The sequence below is a fragment of the Erythrolamprus reginae genome, chromosome Z (genome assembly GCF_031021105.1).
Source record: "Erythrolamprus reginae isolate rEryReg1 chromosome Z, rEryReg1.hap1, whole genome shotgun sequence".
In the NCBI taxonomy this organism is placed as follows: domain Eukaryota; kingdom Metazoa; phylum Chordata; class Lepidosauria; order Squamata; family Dipsadidae; genus Erythrolamprus; species Erythrolamprus reginae.
Genome location: NC_091963.1, coordinates 117,742,304 through 117,760,866, shown reverse-complemented (window position 1 = coordinate 117,760,866; position 18,563 = coordinate 117,742,304). Strand labels below are relative to the sequence as shown.

Genomic DNA, 18,563 nt, shown 5'->3' with positions numbered 1-18,563 from the left:
AGTCTGACGGCAGAAAAAGACCTCATGGTCCATCTAGTCTGCCCTTATACTATTTCCTGTGTTTTATCTTAGGATGGATATATGTTTATCCCAGGCATGTTTAAATTCAGTTACTGTGGATTTATCTACCACGTCTGCTGGAAGTTTGTTCCAAGCATCTACTACTCTTTCAGTAAAATAATATTTTCTCATGTTGCTTTTGATCTTTCCCCCAACTAACTTCAGATTGTGTCCCCTTGTCCTTGTGTTCACTTTCCTATTAAAAACACTTCCCTCCTGGACCTTATTTAACCCTTTAATATATTTAAATGTTTCGATCATGTCCCCCCTTTTCCTTCTGTCCTCCAGACTATACAGATTGAGTTCATTAAGTCTTTCCTGATACGTTTTATGCTTAAGACCTTCCACCATTCTTGTAGCCCGTCTTTGGACCCGTTCAATTTTGTCAATATCTTTTTGTAGGTGAGGTCTCCAGAACTGAACACAGTATTCCAAATGTGGTCTCACCAGCATTCTATATAGCGGGATCATAATCTCCCTCTTCCTGCTTGTTATACCTCTAGCTATGCAGCCAAGCATCCTACTTGCTTTCCCTACCGCCTGACTGCACTGTTCACCCATTTTGAGACTGTCAGAAATCACTACCCCTAAATCCTTTTCTTCTGAAGTATTTGCTAGCACAGAACTGCCGATACAATACTCAGATTGAGGATTCCTTTTCCCCAAGTGCATTATTTCAATTTGGAAACATTAAACTGCAGTTTCCATTGCTTTGACCATTTATCTAGTAAAACTAAATCATTTACCATATTACAGACGCCTCCAGGAATATCAACCCTATTGCACACTTTAGAGTCATCGGCAAATAGGCAAACCTTCCCTACCAAACCTTCCCCTATGTCACTCACAAACATATTAAAAAGAATAGAACCCAGAACAGACCCTTGTGGCACACCGCTTGTAACCTGACTCACAAACCCTTATGATACACCATGGAAAAATATTTAACAGGTATGAAAAGAAAGGAGGAGACAGAGATAATGTGACAAACATAAGCCTCCCAAAAGCTAAGATATGAAATATGACGAAGCGTAGAGTTAGAGTTTGGCTTCAGTGCGACTATGGTGGGAGATGAAGAAAGAGCGTTTTATTTACTGTATCTAAAAATGTTGGGGCAGTGGACAGCATGAAGCCAAATGAATTAAAGCGTCACCTAAACACATTACACCCCAATCATGCTGATGAGGCGGTTGATTTTTTTCCAGCAGAAACGTGCTGAATGTTGCAAACAATCGTCGCAACAGAGGGGGCGGGGCGTGAAATGTTTACTTCTTCCTGGGTGATGGGGGTAATAGAAAATAATTGTGAAACACTATTAGAGACTGCAATTCCAACTTCTCAAGTGCTGGGCTAACAGAGGCAGAACAGAATAATGGAGGTGGGAGGGACCTTGGAGGTTGTCTAGTACTTGCTCAAGGAGGAGACCGTATACCAGTGACGGTGAACTTTTTTTTCTCGGGTGCCAAAAAACATGGGCACACGCTATCACGCATGCGCGAGTGCCCACACTCATAATTCAATGCCTGGGGAGGGTGAAAACAGCTTCCCCCACCTCCCAAAGACCCTCGAGGCTATAAATGGCTTGTTTCCCAACTTCTGGTGGGTCTGGTAGGCTCATGTTTTGCCCTTCGCAGACTCCAAAGGCTTCCCTGGAGCCGGGAGAGGGTAAAAACACCTTCCCCCATTCCCCTGGGGCCTCTCTGGAAGCCAAAAATGCCCCCCCCCCTGAGCCTCTGTGTGAACCAAAAATCAGCTGGCCGGCAAAAATATGTACTTGGAGCCGAACTAGGACAATGGCTCGTGTGCCAACAAATATGGCTCCACATACCAACTGTGGCATCCATGCCAGAGGTTCGCCATCACTGCCCTATAGTATTTCAGATAAATGGCTGTCCAATCTCTTCTTAAAACCCTTCAATAATGAAGGACCTCCAACTTCTGAAGGCAAGCTAATCGTTCTCACTTACAAAATTTCTCCTTAATTCTACATTGCTTCTCTCCATGATTAGTTTCCATCCATCTTGCCTTCCGAGGCTTTGGAGAATAAGAGAACTCCCTCTTTTTTTTGTGGCAGCCCCTTAAATATTGTAACTCTGTTATCATGTCACTCATACTTGCTCTTTTCACTAGACTACTCATACCCAATTCCTGTAACTTTTCTTCATATGCTTTAGCTCCAGGCCCATAATTATTTTTGTTCCTCCTTTCTGCACTCTTTCCAGAGTCTCAAAACCTTTTATATATTGGATGCAGTATTTCAAGCATAGTCTTGCCAAGACATTATAAAGCGGCACTAACACTTTGATTCTGTCTCTGTTAATGCAGTCTAGGATTACATTGGCTTTTTTGGCAGCTGTTGCACACTGCTGGCTCATATGTAAGTGACTGTCCACTAGGGCTCCAAGATCCTTCTCATAGTTACTACTATTGAGCCAGGTTTTACCTACTCTACATCTGTTTTTTTCTTGCCTAGGTGTAAAATTTTATTTTTCGTCTACATTGAATTTCGTTTTGTTAGATGGGACCCAGAATTCAAATCTATCAAGATCCTTCTGTATCTTGAGATTATGTTCTTGGCTATTCCTATCAGTTTGGTGTTGTTTGCAAATTTGATGTGTTTCCCTTTTATTCCCTCATCTAAACTGTTTATGAAAATATTTGTAACTCCACTAAAATGACAACAAACCTTTGTAAACAGAATAAAGGCCTTTGCCTCCTGCCACATTTTCTGCCAATGTAAGTATGGTTGCTATCTTTTCTTATTAAATTGTCAAAAATATCTACAACATTGGCTGTCCTCATTTTTACTCTCTCATGTTGCCTCTGTTTTGGTTTGCTACCAATTGAATATTGTCCTTTCCCATTCTGGATATTGCTAGTTGATGGGAAATCCTGACACGAGTCTCATTTACGGGGGTGGGGGGGTGGGGTGGGCTTGGAGAGATGGCATGTTTTAATAACTTCCTCAAGCTACACTATCATGCTCCTCCTGTAAGTGTGTCATTGTCCAGATAATTCTGAAAGCCCATTGAGGTTAGTATTTTGAACAAATACTAGACAATTAGACAATGCCATTTGGTGAGGCCTAGGGGAAGAGCTTTCTCTGTGGGGCCCCCGGCCCTCTGGAATCAGCTCCCTCTGGAGAGTAACACTGCCCCCACTCTCCTCGCCTTTGTAAAAACTTAAAGACCTATCTATGCCACCAGGGTTGGGGCTATTAGACCCTTGCCCCCTGGCCGACAAATGTAGTATGTTCTGCAATGTGAATGGGAATGAATGATTTTAAATGATAGTACAGTTTTTCTAGTAAAATTAATTGGATTTTTAGATTTGCACATTGTATATTGTTTGCTATGTTGTGAGCCGCCCCGAGTCCTCGGAGAGGGATGGCATACAAATCCAATTAATAAAAGAAAATAAAGAAAGAAGGCATGTTTTGGACCACTTGATTGGATGCCAAGAACACAGGAACTGCCATTGGTTGCTGATAGTTTAAGAGTAAAAACAGGAGATTAACATTAGGTAGCTAAGGACAACTACACTGTCTTGCTAATGGATTGAGGCAACATGATGCCTATACTATGGAGACTCAGCGGAGTAAAGGTGGCAGGAGACATCTCATTGCAGCCAAATGCAAGTGGGGAAAGGCTCTCAATTCATGGATTGGTTTTGCACAATGTGTTTTATAGAGCAGGCTTTATATTAGGTTAGATAGTTTGTGGCTCAGTAGGTGCTGGAATCCAGCTGTTGTCCTTGCACACAAAATGAACCAGGCAAACATGTTAAGCTATATGTGGCTAATTTGGGAGGCACAGCATAGAACGGCATATATATTCTGTTCCTCTTGGTTTTGACACTGAGTGTGAACCAGGCATTAAGTTTATTTATTTATTTAGTCAAATTTATACAGCAATTCATTTGAATAGCAGATGTGAAATTCATGACTCATAACAACCATAGGAGCGAGAACTTTGCTACTTCGTAGACTTATAATGAACAAATCATGTAGTCACCATCATGTGCTAACAGCATGACAAGAACGGAATTCATAGTGTTTTCTCTGCCACCTTAGATACAGTGATTTCTACTAACACATTTATCTAGAATTTTTGCCAAATTATGGTAGTTAGAAAAGAATCTTCCAAAGTGTACATACTTCCAAGTGTTGTTGCTTCTGTATTTTAAATTAGTGGTCCCCAACGTGCACGCACACACACGCATGCACGCACACACACGCACAAGTTGCGTAAGTTGAGCTGCATGCTTCTGCATGTCGGACCCCTGCTTGTGCGAGTCAAGGCCTGTTTCTGCATAGGCCACAGCCCAGTAGGAGGCTGCTCTCTGTGAATTAGGGACCTCTGTTTTAAATACATAAAATATTACTGGTCAAAATACTAGTAATACTTTTAATTTGTGAATTTTGATCTTCAAAGCAAAAAGAAATTGAGAACTAGTAGGGAAACTCAACAAAAAGATTCTAATGTAAGGGTGTCAAACCCAACGCCTGTGGGCTGGATCCGGCCTGTGGGGTGTTTACAGTAGATCTGCCCTAAGGAGCTGCCCTGAAAACAGTGAAGAACCAGCCTCAGTACCTCTGCCAGCGAAAATGGAGCTAGATATTTTATTTTTCCTCCCAGACCATGAATATAAAAGAAAACATTCCAGAATGATGCCAAAGACTTCTAAAATTCTGGTTGGGGGTGAGAAACCTGTTTCTTTTCAGATATTGTTGGATTACGGTGGTACCTCTACCTACAAAAGCCTCTGCTTACAAACTTTTCTGATAAGAACTAGGTGTTCAAGATTTTTTCCCCTCTTCTCAAGAACCTTTTTCCACTTACAAACCCGAGCCTCCGAAACTGTAAGTGGAAAAGGCAGGGAGAAGCCTCTGTGGGGCCTCTCTAGGAATCTCCTGGGAAGAAACAGGGCCAGAAAAGGTTGGGAGAAGCCTCCATTGGGCCTCTCTAGGAATCTCCTGGGAGGAAACAGGTCCAGAAAATGTGGGGAGAAGCCTCCATGGGGCCTCTCTAGGAATCTCCTGGGTGGAAACAGGGCCGGAAAAGGCAGGGAGAAGCTTCTGTGGGGCCTCTCTAGGAATCTTCTGGGAGGAAGCACGGCTGGAAAAGGCAGGGAGAAGCCTCCATGGGGCCTCTCTAGGAATCTCCTGGGAGGAAACAGGGCCTCCATCCTCCCTGTGGTTTCCCCAATTGCACGCATTATTTGCTTTTACATTGATTCCTATGGGAAAAATTGCTACTTCTTACAAACTTTTCTACTTAAGAACCTGGCCATGGAATGAATTAAGTTCGTAAGTAGAGGTACCACTGTATTTCCCTTCAGTCCTAGTTAGGATGCCCAGTGGTAGGAAATACTGAGACCTAAATTTCTAAAAGTCTACAAACACTCTTCCCCTTTTTGACTGAGAACTCATAATTCTCAATTGGAAATTAGTATTGGCTGCTAATTAGGAAAAATCTAATTAGCATCCTATTCATATTCCACGGCACAGAAATGGGCCAGACCAAAATTTGAATGGATTCTTTCTGCAAACCGAATGTTCATTTTGGGGAGAGTCAGTTTGGTGAAATGATTAAAGTGCTGACCTAGAAACCAGGAGACTTTCAGTTCTAGTGCCACCTAGCTAGCCTAGTCTGCTGGATGACTGTGTCAGTCATTCTTGGCCCAGCCCACTTCACAGGGTTCTTGTAGGGAAAATAGGTGGGAGGAGGAACATATGTTTGCTGCCATGAGTTAACTTATAAAGTAATAAAGGTGGGATAAAAAATTAATAAAGTGCCTTCCGTCCCCTGTCCTATTGCTCTCCTATATCTCCTATACCTTTCTTCTACTCCTATATCTCTTCTTCTATTCTTTCATTGATATGTTGTATTACTATATCTTCTTTTCTATTATTTCTTAGATATATTTTACTTTGAGTATTTCCTCTATAACCTTCATCATGTATTTTACTACTATACCCACTAAAACCCTCATTGTGTATTGGACAAAAAAAATAAATAAAAAATAAAAACAAAATAAAATAAATAATTCATTTTGATAAAGGAAAGGCTGTGTCAATACCACTCAACAGCATGTAATGTTTTAAAGTTACTGGCTGCTCTCTTAGCAGTTCCAAGATAATAGCTTATTATTTCTCCATGAGTGTATGGTAAACCCATGCCTGGAATCTTGTGCTTTCCCCAAACTTTATTCATGTGTTAGATTTTTAAGTGTTCAGTAACACCACTGGTTATCTCTGGGATGATGCTGGTTTCTCTCTTCTTTCATTTTTTTTCATTGACAATTCTTCATGAGATTCAAAAGCTAGGGATTATCCTGAATGAGCTAATGGCTCAGCTTGCACAGCACAACTGATGATTAACTTTATTCTCTTTAGCTTACACCCTGACCTTCTTTATGCTCCCTGCTAAGTGTAGCAATTTTCTATGGCTAGGTACCAACCAAGAACACATTGTAGGGGAAGAATTCTGTTTTCTTTCACAGGCTGCAGCTGACTTCATCAGATGCATATAAATTAGAAATTAGAACTTTTAATGATTTGTTAATCAGAAAAGATGCTTCCAGATTCCTGACTGTCATTATATTCTTGTATAGCAAGAATATACAAGAAGTGCATTCCTTGTTCTGTAATTTTCTTCTTTGTGGATTTTAAATGATTAACCTTTTCCTTTATCCATGCAAATCAGGGCATTAGACTCTTGTTGTATTTTAATGTTTGTGAAACCCAATTGTCAGTTTAGTGATGGACTGACTGTCAATTTAGCCAATTATTTTAATTCCATACCAAAAGAAGAAATTAACACAAATATATATAACCCTAACCTGTTAGACTTACTCAAATACTTATCGTCCCATGCATTTTTGATTAATTAAAATGTTCGTGTATTCATACTGAGAATTTATAGTTAAAATCTCTAACTCTCAGCATACCCTCTGCCCCTCTTTCATTTTGCCTTCCGTCAATTATTCCAACAAGCAACTTTGTTCAAACCACAGGAGAAAAATGCCCGTTTGCCCCTGTAAAAGTAGCTAGTGAGAGAGATAGACTTTATAGAGTTGAAGGGCGGGGACAATTGCTGTATCATCCCTACCATTTAAGGCAATAATAGAGGACAAATTAAAAGCAAACACTGGCACCAGAAAACCACTAAAGGGTTGAAATAGGTAGAGAATTGAAGGCCTTGGGAATTCTATCCATTCCCTTAAAAAAGTGTTTCTCAATTATTTTCTGTTACACCCTTCCTAGGAAGAAGTAAACTCGACTACTGTAATGCTCTCTACATGGGGCTGCCTTTGAAGAGTGTTCGGAAACTTCAGATCGTGCAGAATGCAGCTGCAAGAGCAATCATGGGCTTCCCTAAATATGCCCATGTCACACCAACACTGCAGTCTGCATTGGTTGCCGATCAGTTGCCGGTCACAATTCAAAGTGTTGGTTATGACCTATAAAGCCCTTCATGGCATCGGACCAGAATATCTCCAGGACCACCTTCTGCCACACGAATCCCAGCGACCGGTTAGGTCCCACAGAGTTGGCCTTCTCCAGGTCCCGTCGACTAAACCAGGGGAAGAGCCTTCTATGTGGCGGCCCCAACCCTCTGGAACCAGCTCCCTCCAGAGATTAGAATTGCCCCACCCTCCTTGCCTTTCGTAAGCTCCTTAAAACCCACCTCTGTCATCAGGCATGGGGGAACTGAACTATTCCTTCCCTCCAGGCCTGTACAATTTATGCATGGTATGTTTGTGTGTATGTTTGCTTTTAAATAAGGGTTTTTAATTATTTTAACATTAGATTTGTTATATGCTGTTCATTATTGTTGTTAGCCACCCCGAGTCTACGGAGAGGGGCGGCATACAAATCTAATAAATACATAAATAAATAAAATAAATAAACAATTTGCGCCACCCCAAATCTCCGCCGGAATGAATGTTTGCAATATTCAACATGTTTTTGCTGAAAAAAATAAAGTGGTTTATTGTTGTTGTTGTTGTTGTTGTTGTTATTGTTGTTGTTCTTCTTCTTCTTCTTCTTCTTCTTCTTATTCTTATTATTATTATTATTATTATTATTATTATTATTATTTAGATTTGTATGCCCATGTCACACCAACACACCCTCTCCGTATACTCGCGGCGGCTAACAACAGTAACAGTACAATGTATAACAAATCTAGTAATTAAAAAAATCACTAAAAACCCCTTATTAAAAAGAAACATACACACAAACATACCATGCATAAACTGTATAGGCCCGGGGGAGATATCTCAGTTCCTCCATGCCTGGTGGCAGTGGTGGATTTTAAGAAGTTTACGAAAGGCAAGCAGGGTGGGCCAGTTCTAATCTCTAGGGGTTCCAGAGGGTCGGGGCCACCACAGAGAAGGCTCTTCCCCTGGGTCCCGCCAGACGACATTGTTTAGTCGACGAGACCCGGAGAAGGCCAACTCTGTGGGACCTAACTGGTCGCTGGGATTCATGCAGCAGAAGGCGGTCTTGGAGATATTCTGGCCCGATGCCATGAAGGGCTTTATAGGTCATGACCAACACTTTGAATTGTGACCGAGAACTGATCGGCACCATTGCAGACTGCGGAGTGTTGGTGTGACATGGGCATACCTAGGTAAGCCCATGATAGCTCTCGCAGCTGCATTTTGCACGATCTGAAGTTTCCGAACACTCTTCAAAGGTAGCCCCATGTAGAGAGCGTTACAGTAGTCGAACCTCGAGGTGATGAGGGCATGAGTGACTGTGAGCAGTGACTCCCGGTCCAAATAGGGCCGCAACTGGTGCACCAGGCGAACCTGGGCAAACGCCCCCCTCACCACAGCTGATAGGTGGTTCTCTAATGTGAGCTTATCAGCGTGATTGAGGTATAAAATGTTTAAGTGATGCCTTAATTTATTTAGCTTCATGCTGTCCTCTGCCAACATTTTTAGACATAGTAAACATACCGGTTTTTCATGGTCTCCCACCATAATCACAGTGAAGCCAAGCACTACATACGTTTTGTCATATTTCCTCGTCTTAGCTTTCAGGAGACTTACATTTATTTCATTGTCTTTACATTACCTCTATCTCTCTCCTCCTTTCCCCCCCACTCCCGTTAACTATTTTTTCCATGGCGTTTCTTAAAGGTTTGTAATCTGCCCTTCATATCTTTTACTCTGCTATTGTTCAGTGCAAAAAACCCCTAATCCCTGCGACAAAAAAACCATGTTTCCTGGGTCATGCGCCCCCCTGGCATTTCTCTGCACCCAACCCCCATGGGGCCCACCCCACTGTTTGAGAAACACCGCCTTAAAAGCAGATCTGCCCTGGGTACATGAGGGAAAGGGATTAAGAGAAGGATTTTTTTCCTGCCCCTTTGCTTTTTGTGTCGCCTGCACCTGAACTCAGCCCATTTCCAAATTCAATTTTGTTTTGTCCAATTTTCTCATCACATCAAATATCCATTCTGTTTGCAGAGAGTTACAGTGCTGAATGGACTGGCAGACTCCCAAGGCCTTTTTTGTAATGTTGTGCCAATGTGTGCAACCCTGGCAAGTGCACAGAAGGCGTTCCCACTGCCTTTTGCTCTTTTCTGGCCTGAGCTGAGTCAAGCCAGACACAGGAAGGATCATTTCCTAGGGCCTAAAGCCTTCCTTCCTTACCTCCACACCTCTGCCCCCACCCCAAATGACACACAGACCTTTGGACCTGAAGCTCCTTTTCGGAGGGGATAATGCATGAACGAAGGTTTATGCATTACTTACTACTGAAATTTAACATTTCAGTAGTAAGTCCAAGGCGCTGCACTTGTGGGCATCTTTCTTTGCTCTGCTGAACATGACCTGGAGTTTCAATGTTTTGCTTCAATGTTTTTTCTGGGATGGCCTCACTGCCCCTTGGGATTGTCTTGCTGACGGCTTTATTATAGCTAGATCCTTGCTTTGAATTCTTCTTTTTGATTTATGTAACTTAATATCTTTGCATTTTCTATGCAGTTCCACCTGACACTGTGTCTTCATCAAACACGAATAATACACTTAAAAACAATCTAAACTCTTTGTTTAATGAGATGAATTCATAAATAGCAATATCATCTTAGATTTACAGTATATTGTATCTCTGCGTATGTGTATTTATTTGTTTGTTTTTGTTTATTTATTAGATTTGTATGCCACCCCTCTCTTGCTAAAGATAAATTGATCTTGAAATGTATTGTTATATTCAATCCTTGAATAGTTTTGCTTCATTAAAGCATGTAAACAAATGTAGACTAACCAGTAATTCAAAGTCAGAATAATATATAAAGTGTTCCCTCGATTTTCGCGGGGGATGCTTTCCGAGACAACCCGCAAAAGTTGATTTTCCGCAAAATAGAAATGCGGAAGTAAATACACAATTTTTGGCTATGAACAGTATCACAAGCCATCCCTTAACACTTTAAACCCCTAAATTACCATTTCCCATTCCCTTAACAACCAGTTACTCACCATTATTACTGGCACTCACCATTGAATAAGACACTTAGCGATCCTGATATTTATAAACATAATTATTTATTAACATTTAGCAATATGATGTCATTGGGTGGGAAAAACCGTGGTATAGAAAAAAACCCATGAAGTATTTTTTAATTAATATTTTTTGAAAAACTAGTATAGGCTATTCGTGAAGTTCGCACCTGCAAAAATCGAGGGAACACAGTACATGTTCTTTTATTAATGGAAGCTTTTAACAGAAAAAAGGACACATTTTCTCAATAATGGATGTAATGATGTTTAACCCTATCTTTATAATTTGATCAAACAGTAGTTCTGTTTTAGTGACAGCTTCAATTAAAATTTTATATACGGTGGTACCTCTACTTAAGAACTTAATGCGTTCTGTGATCAGTAGATAAGTAGAAACGTTCTTAAGTAGAAGCAATTTTTCCCATAGGAATCAATGTAAAAGCAAATAATGCGTGCAAACCCATTAGGAAAGAAATAAAAGCTCGGAATTTGGGTGGGAAGAGGAGGAGGAAGAAGAGGAGAAGGACAGTCGCTGCTGAAGGAAGAAGGTGAGGTGAGGGGAATCCAAAAAAATCCAAAACTTTAAGGCTTAAAAAAAAGAGAGACTCTGAGACAGCACCCAGAGAAAGGAAAATACTTTTATCTGGGCGTTGGAAGAGATTTATTCCCAGAGAAAGGAAAATGCTTTGTTTGCTCTGGACTGCCAAAGCCTCCTTAAGCACCACCGAAAGGCTCCTCTGTCAGCCCAGAAAAGCCTGAGATGTCCGGGATTAAAGGGGGAGTGGCAGGAAACTAGCTGGGCCTTTGTGCTGCTCTCAAATTTCCTGGAAATTTTTTTTCCGGGCTTGGGTTCTTAAGTAGAAAATGGTTCTTAAGAAAAAAAATCTTGAACACCCAGTTCTTATCTAGAAAGGTTCTTAAGTAGAGGCGTTCATAAGTAGAGGTACCATTGTACTTTATAATGCCTTGGTAAGGCCACATTTGGAATACTGCATGCAGTTTTGGTCGCCACAATGTAAAAAACGTTGAGGCTCTAGAGCAGAAGTATCAAACTTGTGTGCGTCACATGACATTTTGGGACTTTTCTCCCTTTTGCTAAAATGAGCATGGCCAACACATGATGCATCCGGCCCACGGCCCGCAAGTTTGACAGCCCTGCTCTAGAAAGAGTGCAGAGAAGAATAACAAAGATGATTAAGGAACTGGAAGTTAAAACATATAAAGAAGAGTTGCAGGAACTGGGCATGGCTGGTCTAGTAAAGAGAAGGACCAGGGGAGACATGTTAGCAATGTTCCAATACCTCAGGGCTTACCACAAAGAAGAGGGAGTCAACCAATTCTCCAAAGAACCTGAGGGTACAACAAGAAGCAATGGGTGGAAACTAAACAATAAGAGAAGCAACTTAGAACTCAGGAGAAATTTCCTGATAGTTGGAACAATTGATCAGTGGAACAGCTTGCCTCCAGAAGTTCTGAATGTTCCAACAATGGAAGTTTTAAAAATGATGTTGGACAACCATTTGTCTGAAGTGGTACAGGACAGTGATGGCGAACCTTTTTTTCGTCAAGTGCCCAAAGAGCATGCGCACATGCTATCACACATGCCCGAGTGCCCACACCCATAATTCAATGCCTGGGGAGGGCGAAAACAGCTTACAGGCCGGAAATGGCCTGTTTCCCAACTTCTGGTGGACCCAGTAGGCTTGTGTTTTGCCCTCCATAGGCTCCAAAGGCTTCCCTGGAGCTGGGGGAGTGTAAAAATGCCCTCTCCCACCCCCAAGAGGCTCCTTGTATCCCAAAAATACCCTCCTAGAGCCTCTGTGTGAGCCAAAAATCAACTGGCCGGCACACACAGGCATGTTGGAGCTGAGCTAGGACAATGGCTCGCGTGTCAGCAGATGTGGCTCTGCGTGCTACCTGTGGCACCCGTGCCATAGGTTCACCATTACTGGTCTAGGGTTCCCTGCCTAAGCAGGGAGTTGGACTGGAAGCCTCCAAGGTCCATTCCAACCCTGTTATTCTATTCTATTCCATTTTCTTTTATTCTAAAGTACTATAGTCAGAATATCGAACAAATCCAGAACTATCTCAGACAGCATATGCTCAAGTCCTAGAAATCAGTGACCATGACATACATATCCACAAAAGTACTACCATGATGGTTTTAAAAAGATAATCAAGCAGGTTGGCTTTAAAAGAACTTACAGTATTTCACACTATTATCCTTGCTAGGAAAAAAAGAGAGATATGTTTTGTTTTGTTTCATTACTAATCAATAATAATCACCAAAAGTCAAAACTCTTAAGACTCATAAGTTAATATAATAAGTTAATATAATAAGTTAATATAATAAGTGCACTGATGTGCCTAACGTCCCCTGTCCAATTACCTTTCCTTTTCTCATATATCCTATATATTCTCTCCCTCTCATCCACTCCTCTTCTTTTTTACTTACTATCCCTATATATACTACTTAATGTCTATTTCTTTCCATATGTATTGTATATTGGACAAAGAATAAATAAATAAAATAAATAAATCATAAAACTGCACTGTACATTTTTGTTAGCTTTCCTCTAATTTGCTGTTATTAGCTTTTTCTGGGGTTTAACTGCAGTTTATTTTTATTTTAGCATTGATTACCCATTTGTTTTAATTGCTGTTGTTTATAAATTTTATTATGGACTATTATACTATTTTATGTTGTTTACCCTGTTAGATGTTGTTCTTGTAAGCAACCAGGGTAAGGTTATTGTTTTTAAAAAAATATTCTTGAAATATTTAAGTAAAGAAGTGACTTATCGTAGAGACTATAGAGAACACTTTAGACTGCCGGAACTATTCACAAACTTTGCTGTAGCACTTTTCATGTGGTTGGCTATCTGTTACTCACCTAAGGCTACAACACTGTGTACAGAGGACCAAAACAACCGATTCTGGTTGGAAGGTGCCCAGAGATTAGGATAACATGAGAAACTACACAAATGCTTTAAAAGAAATACCGGTAGTCCTCGACTCACAACAGTTCATTTAGTGATCATTCAAAGTTGCAATTGCATTGGAAAGAGTGACTTATGACCATTTTTCACACATATGGCCATTGTAGTACCCCCATGATCATTCTGGATGCTTGGCAACTGGTTCATATTTATGATGGTTGCAGTATCCTGGGGTTATGTATGTGACTTTATTTTGTGAATCCTGACAAGGAAAGGCAACCATTTGCCTTCCCAGATATCCTGTGATGTTCTTTGATGTTCTTCCCTTAGAGCAGTGATGGCGAACTTATGGCACGGGAATCACATGTGGCACATGGAGCTATATCTCCTGACAGGCAAACCATTGCCCTAGCCTAGTTCCAATGTGCATGTGCGTGCCAACCAGCTGAATTTTGGCTTGCACAGAGGCTCTGGGAGGGCGTTTTTGGCTTCCAGAGAACCTCTGGGGATGGGGGAGGGCGTTTTTACCCTCCCCTGGATCCAGGGAAGCCTTTGTAGCCTGGGGAGGGTGAAATATGAGCCTACTGGGCCCAACAGAAGTTGGGAAACAGGCCATTTCTGGCCTCCAGAGGGCTTCCGGGGGATGAGGGAAGATGTTTTCGCCCTCCCCAGGCATTGAATTATGGGCGTGGGCACTCACACATGTGCAATAGTGCATACTCACGCACTTTCGGCACCCAAGGAAAAAAAGGTTCGCCATCACTGCCTTAGAGTGACTTGAATATTATCTGTCTGACACAAAGGTATTACAAGAAATGTCAACATACTGCTGATCAGTAAAGCCTTTACCTTTTAAGATCCTGAATGAGTTACTTTAAAAGTCAACGGGGAATCCAGAGTCACTTAACAACCAAGTTACGAACTTCACAACTGGAGTAGTTCATTTAACAACTGTGGTATGAAAAGTTATAAAACTGGGCACTTAATGTCTCATTTAGCAACATAAATTTTGGGCTCAGTTATGGTCATAAGTTGAGGATTATCTATATTTAAATAAACAAAAATTTACTGAGATTATATACTGAGCCTTAAGCAATTGACAACAGGGTTCTGTGGGAATTAGACATAACCTGAACAGAACTGAACAAGGTCTTTATGCTTCTTCATTTAATAAATCTAGAGCTTAAAAATGGTTTAAAACAGTTCCTCCTTTCTTGACACAAATGAGTATGTTACTTCCAAAGAACTGTCAAAATTATTATAAACCTGTTTTTACGGTACAAAGGGAGATAAACTTTGCAAGAGGGCTGCTCAAAGGAAATCCTCTGAAGTGATGAACAACTAGAAGTTACAGTTGTTTAGTTTGTTTGAAGCCGATCATTTTTGTGTGGAAACATAACTATGTACTGGCAGAAATCCAGAGAACCACTACAAGGTAGCAAAGAGATTTTAAATAATGCAGTAATGCCTTGCTGCACTCCAGTGGCTATGTGGATTTTTGCAGGCCCCATCTGATATTGTATAGAATCTAAAAATTCTGGCAGCTTTCCCCATCCTAATACTGTCCAAATATGTATAATGAATTACAAAGCCCATTGCTAGCTACAATTTCTGTATTGTACACAAAACCTCCACAGCAAGAGGATGCACAATTAGGAAAGAATGGCTTAGTAGGTACACTAGCCTAGCAGCCAAATGCAAATAATCACACGGGCAGTTTTTCCACCTTCCAGCTAAACAGGATCTGACTATTTTAATGGTTTGCATTATTTATTTATCTATTGGATTTGTACGCCGCCCCTCTCCGGGGACTCGGGGTGGTTAACAGCAACAATAAAGCAGTGTACAATAGTAGTCTGATGTTAGAAATAATTAAAAGCCCATTAATATGAAAAAACCAAACATACATACATACATACCATGCATAGAATTGTAAAGGCCTAGGGGGAATAGGGTCTCAATTCCCCCATGCCTGACGGCAGAGGTGGGTTTTAAGCAGCTTACGAAAGGCAAGGAGGGTGGGGGCAATTCTAATCTTTGGGGGGAGTTGGTTCCAGAGGGCCGGGACCGCCACAGAGAAGGCTCTTCCCCTGGGTCCCGCCAAGCGACATTCTTTGGTTTCTGATTCACCAGCACATAGATTATTGCTTTCTTTATCAGAATTGGATTACATATTCTGCCTCAGTCTCTGCATATCCTTTCTTGTTTGTATGACTTGTGTGTTTATGTGTTAAAGTACTTACCTCCGCAAATGTGAAAAATTGATAATAAACAAATCTTGATATTGTAATATAATTGATCAAGCCCAATGAAATGTATATTTAGAAAGCAGATCAGAATGCTTGCAGTCACACATGGAGACAAAAAAGATAACAAGAAAAGTAAATTGTTTTATTTTTGGTTGTTTTCTCCAAATTCATAGCAAAAAAAAATTTATATCTTTTAATTCATGGCTAAATAAAGGATTTCTTTATGAAAATTTGCTTGTGCATTGATCAAATGAAAAAGATTTTAAACCTGGTGTCTTCTTCATCGGGCTCTCCTAAGCATAATAACAAAAAAACAAGCAATTCATAGAAAAAAATATTATATATCCATGGCTAAATAAAGGATTTGTTTATGAAAATTTGTTTGTGCATTGATCAGATGAAAAAGTTGTGAATAACTGTTGTCGTCCTCCTCGAGATCTCCTAAGTAAAATAATAATTAAAAAAACAGGTTAAACAATAAACATTTTTATTTCACATAAAGATGTTGCTTAGCTTGTAAAATGCCAAAATGATAAAATTTTATTTCATCAAATATATTTCATCAATAAATTACCAGGAGTCATGTTTGACTCAAGAGAACTTTTACTTTATGTATGAATGGCTTGTCATATATGAGTTATGCTGATTCTATTTGTTTAGACTACGTTGGCTATACAGTATTTATTTTAAATATGTAACATTTGTTATATACCCATGCAATAGTTCATATGCTCATAGTAACTTGTGAGTAGTCATTTTATTTTTCATTTCTAAATTTTCTAATATTAGATGTAGAAAAATATATATTTATATTATACTTCAACCACATGAATGTTCATCAGAATTAGTCAGAAATAAAACAATAGCAATAGCACTTAGACTCATATATAGAAACATAGAAACATAGAAGACTGACGGCAGAAAAAGACCTCATGGTCCATCTAGTCTGCCCTTATACAATTTCCTGTATTTTATGTTTATACAATTTCCTGTATTTTATGTTTATCCCAGCATGTTTAAATGTGGATTTACCAACCACGTCTGCTGGAAGTTTGTTCCAAGGATCTACTACTCTTTCAGTGAAATAATATTTTCTCACGTTGCTTTTGATCTTTCCCCCAACTAACTTCAGATTGTGTCCCCTTGTTCTTGTGTTCACTTTCCTATTAAAAACACTTCCCTCCTGAACCTTATTTAACCCTTTAACATATTTAAATGTTTCGATCACGTCCCCCCTTTTCCTTCTGTCCTCCATCGCTTCATAGTTCTTTTACAGTCCCTCTAAGCAGTTTGTAGAGTCAGCATATTGCCTCCACAATCTGGTCCTCACCTTACCGACTTTGGAAGGATGGAAGGCTTGAGCTGGTGAGACTCAGACTGCCAAACTGCTGGCAGATAGCAGTCAGCAGAAGTAGCCTGCAGTACTGCACTCTAACCACCTGCTCTTAAACCTAAAAATATATAAAGTCTTTTTAAAAAAAAAAAAGGGAAATACTGAATGACATTTCCAGAAATCCAGATCTAATGTTATATTCTCACTGGAATTCTAAATTATGCATATTGCTCAGCGCAGTTTTACATATACTTTAAAAAGAAAATATAAGAAAGAAAATGTGTCCTAGAAGGAAACTGCACAGATCAAAGGCAAAGCATTTTAGTAATTGAACTATGGCCAAAGGATGTGAATATATACTGCTCAAAAAAATAAAGGCAACACTCAAATAACACATTCTAGATCGGAATGAATGAAATATTCTCCTTGAATACTTTGTTCTGTACAAAGATGAATGTGCACAACAGCATGTGAAATTGATTGTCCATCAGTGTTGCTTCCTAAGTGGACAGTTTGATTTCACAGAAGTTTGATTTACTTGGAGTTATATTGTGTTGTCCCCCCCCCTTTATTTTGAGCAGTGTATATTATGAAAATTTGAGATGAACTAGGCTATTGGCTCAGATAGCAGCCTCTTTCTTATGGTATAAGGTTGTTTTTTTGACAGAATCACAATGTACATGGAGAAAATTAAACCAGTGCTCCCCAAACATTTTCTGTCAGTATCCCAAACTACTTATCTGAAAGTCCTTTTTACTCAGTGTAGATAAAATATCTCAGGACAGTTTAAATGTCCCTGTTGACATTCAGTTGACATTCATTATGTACTGTTATCCAAGGAAAAATAACTTTTACCCTATTTTGGACAATTTACCCAGGTTTGGGTAGTAAAGAATTGAACCGTCTTTCAGTTTGGTTTTAATCCCAACCTCTTTACCCATAAATCTATTTTTCCTAAAAGTGAAATGTAATTATATTTATTGTTACATAATTGACTGGTATGTGTGTACAGTACACGCGCATGCGTGCGTGCACACATAGCTTAGAACAGTGATGGTGAACCTGTGGCACCCGTGGCATGCGGAGCCATATTTGTTGGCACATGAGCCATTGTCCTAGTTCAGTTCCAAGTACATATTTGTGCTGGCCAGCTGATTTTTGGCTCACACAGAGGCTCTGGGGGGCATTTTTGGCTTCCAGAGAGGCCCCGGGGGGATGGGGGAAGGTGTTTTTACCCTCCTCTGGGTCCAGGGAAGCCTTTGGAGTCTGGGGAGGACGAAACATGAGCCTACTGGACCCACCAGAAGTTGGAAAACAAGCCATTTACAGCCTCCAGAGGACCTCAGGGAGGCGGGGAAAGCTGTTTTCACCCTCCCCAGGCATTGAATTATGGGAATGGGCACTTGGGCATGTGTGCCCATGCTTTTTTGGCATCCGAGGAAAAAAAAGGTTTGCCAACACTGGATT

The 18,563-nt window shown here is 40.3% G+C and overlaps 1 protein-coding gene across 2 annotated transcripts in view; it reads right to left on the bottom strand.

The window, feature by feature from the left end:
- Positions 1-15,884: 15,884 nt before the first annotated feature.
- FBXO47 (F-box protein 47) overlaps positions 15,885-18,563 on the bottom strand; it is a 38,395-nt gene continuing 35,716 nt past the window's right edge. For both annotated transcript variants that reach the window (XM_070729870.1, XM_070729871.1), the window contains one exon: positions 15,885-16,204. In XM_070729870.1, the coding sequence (XP_070585971.1) occupies positions 16,101-16,204 (104 nt within the window). In that variant the 3' untranslated portion in view covers positions 15,885-16,100. The remainder of the gene's footprint in view (positions 16,205-18,563) is intronic.